At 37.3% G+C, this 2468-nt stretch overlaps 2 protein-coding genes across 3 annotated transcripts in view; both read left to right on the forward strand.

The window, feature by feature from the left end:
• The window catches only part of as3mt (arsenite methyltransferase), a gene marked incomplete in the record, with an annotated part of 9844 nt that overhangs the window by 5300 nt on the left and 2076 nt on the right, over positions 1-2468 (forward strand).
• LOC106518792 (arsenite methyltransferase) lies at positions 61-2436 on the forward strand. Of its 2 annotated transcripts, none has more exons than XR_001310364.1 (4): positions 61-465; positions 553-622; positions 694-792; positions 1763-2436. XR_001310364.1 is itself a non-coding variant. In XM_014010198.1 (4 exons), exons 1-4 carry the CDS (start codon positions 362-364, stop codon positions 2056-2058), a joined length of 552 nt encoding a protein of 183 aa, XP_013865652.1. In that variant the 5' UTR covers positions 71-361; the 3' UTR covers positions 2059-2431. The 2 variants fall into 2 exon arrangements, 1 of the variants encoding a protein (XP_013865652.1); XM_014010198.1 differs by having other exon boundaries at positions 71-465; positions 711-792; positions 1763-2431.

A 2468-nucleotide genomic window follows, 5' to 3' on the forward strand; every position in this document is an offset into this window, starting at 1 on the left:
CGGCTGGCAGGAAAGTTGACATTTTAAACCTTAATAAAAAAATCGATACAGGACTTTAGAGTATCGATATAGTATCGGGAAATGAAATATCGCGATATTTCAGTGTATCGATATTTTCTTACACCCCTACCATCTGTCATACTGATTGTTCATAAATCTTCAGCTTGTAGTTATCTCATGCTAACTGTCAAGTTGCAGAATTGTTAAGGCAGGTTTTTCTTCTCTTTCTAAATGTACATAGGTGCTGTCAGACATTTTTGAATATAACTGTTCAAATTCTTTGTGCACACGTAATCAAGATAATTTGGATGTTTTCCATCTCTTCAAGCTTGAAGTGGCCAGAGCATATGTGGACTATCACATGAAAGAGTTTGGCTATAAGAAGCCAAATGTCAGTTTTGTCCAGGGTTACATTGAAGCTTTAACTGAGGTGGGTCTGGAACAGAACTCCTTTGATATCACCATGTAAGATTTCASTCTTTTTGCACCTTATTTGGCTAGCTTTAGTCCACTCAACTGCTTAAAACTTTGCTGCTTGTTGCCACCTTGTAGTTCCAACTGTGTGGTGAACCTCTCTCCGGACAAGAAGAGGGTTCTGGCTGAAGTTTACAGCGTACTCAAGGTAAACTCTTTTACATTCAGCAACATTGTGTATTATAAAATATGCAGTTTGCTTAAATAATCACCTCAAAGGTGTTTCTACTCATCAGGAAGGTGGTGAGCTGTACTTCAGTGACATCTACTGCAGTGGGAGACTAACAAAGGAAATTAAAAATCACAAAATCCTGTGGGGTGCGTTAAGTTTATGTCATAAAACCACGAACACCAGCTAAGCTATCAGTATTTTCCTTTGCTAGTGAAATAATTGTGGCCAATCTGTTGCTGATTTACAACTCCCCTATCACAAAATACAAACAAAAAACTGCTGCTGGTTGGCATCAAAATTCTGGCACATTAGCAACATTTTTACCACTTTCAAACATCTAATCTTGATGCTGACAACCACAGCTGGACAGTTCTGCAGAAAGTTAAAGTCTGAGTAACACAGCAGTGGTTAAACTTGTCTCCTGTTAAAAGGTTGCAGGACTGGGGCTTTTTTGTGTAGAGTATACATGTTCTTCCCGTGCATTAGTGGGTTTTCTCTGGGAACAGTTTGTATCAATATATATTTTGAAGGAAGCCAACAATAGTAATTAAAGGGCTAACATTCCTGGAAGGAATGCATGTTGCACTCCACCTTTAATGCCAAAGTTGTACAAGATTTAAGTTTTGAGTTCTTACTGTCAAAACCTTAAAATCTTTTTGCATCTAATCTGAAGGTGCTTGTTGTGAATGACTTTGTGAAGTTAAGCTCAGTGTCTGTAACATGTATTGAAGCATAGCAATTTTAGTGAAAGCTGTGGCTGAAAAGATCTCGATCAGCTGAATGGCTTTTTTTATGATTTTTTTTATGTTTTTGATGTGTTAGCACTGCTACTTCATTACAAAATGTTTTGAGGTTTGAATGTTCTTGTCAGCTGTTCTTTTTGCACTCTTAGCAGAAAAAATAGTTAAAAAAACATTATTTTCTGCAGGACATACAATAAACACTTACAGTTGAGTCCAAGTATTACTGTAGTTTTTTGAAAGTCCATCAAATCGGCCCCAAATCCATCAGCAACAATATGATAATAAATATGAACGTTTGTCCTTATTGCACATTTGCATCAGTCAGTGATGGCAGATTGGTAAAATGTTTGTAACAGTTGGATTATCTTTGCAGGGGAGTGTCTTGGCGGGGCGCTCTGGTGGAAGGATGTGCTGGAACTGGCCAATGAAGTGGGTTTCAGTGTTCCACGACTGGTTACAGCCAATGTTGTGACAGTTGACAACAAAGAACTGGAGGACATACTGGGTACTTTTATATATATTTGTATTTTGTTTGTCTCGAAGGTTGCAAGATTGCTTTCTTTGTGCACATATGGGTTTTCTCTGGGTATTCTAGTTTTCTCCCACAGACCAAACACATGCTTGTTAGGTTCATCGATAACTCTAAATTGTCCCTATAGTTGTGAGTGAGAGCATGAATGGTTGTTTGTCTAACTTGTCACTGACTCTTTGTGTCTGAAAGGCAAATGCAGTTTTATGAACCAACAGGACTGGACATAACAGGTGCAACAGCACTGACAGGACACAGAGATTTCTTTCACACACAATTTGTTGCCCTCATGACCTCATTAAAAAACAACTTTGGTCACTTTAAGGCTTCATTTATGGATGGGTTGTTGAGTTTACCTTCATGATGTGTGAACAGTTTTTGGTAACCAGTTATACTTGGTTAATGTTTTCTAATGATACTTTCAACCTTTGAAGTTATGTTAACATTCTAAATTAACTTTTACAGGCTTTTTTTCTGTAAATTATTAAATTAAAAAAGGTGGCAAAAGATATGCATTCCTTCAGTGAGTGCAAGATAGTAACTAATATTT

The sequence above is a fragment of the Austrofundulus limnaeus genome, unplaced genomic scaffold (genome assembly GCF_001266775.1).
Source record: "Austrofundulus limnaeus strain Quisiro unplaced genomic scaffold, Austrofundulus_limnaeus-1.0 Scaffold66, whole genome shotgun sequence".
NCBI lineage: Eukaryota > Metazoa > Chordata > Actinopteri > Cyprinodontiformes > Rivulidae > Austrofundulus > Austrofundulus limnaeus.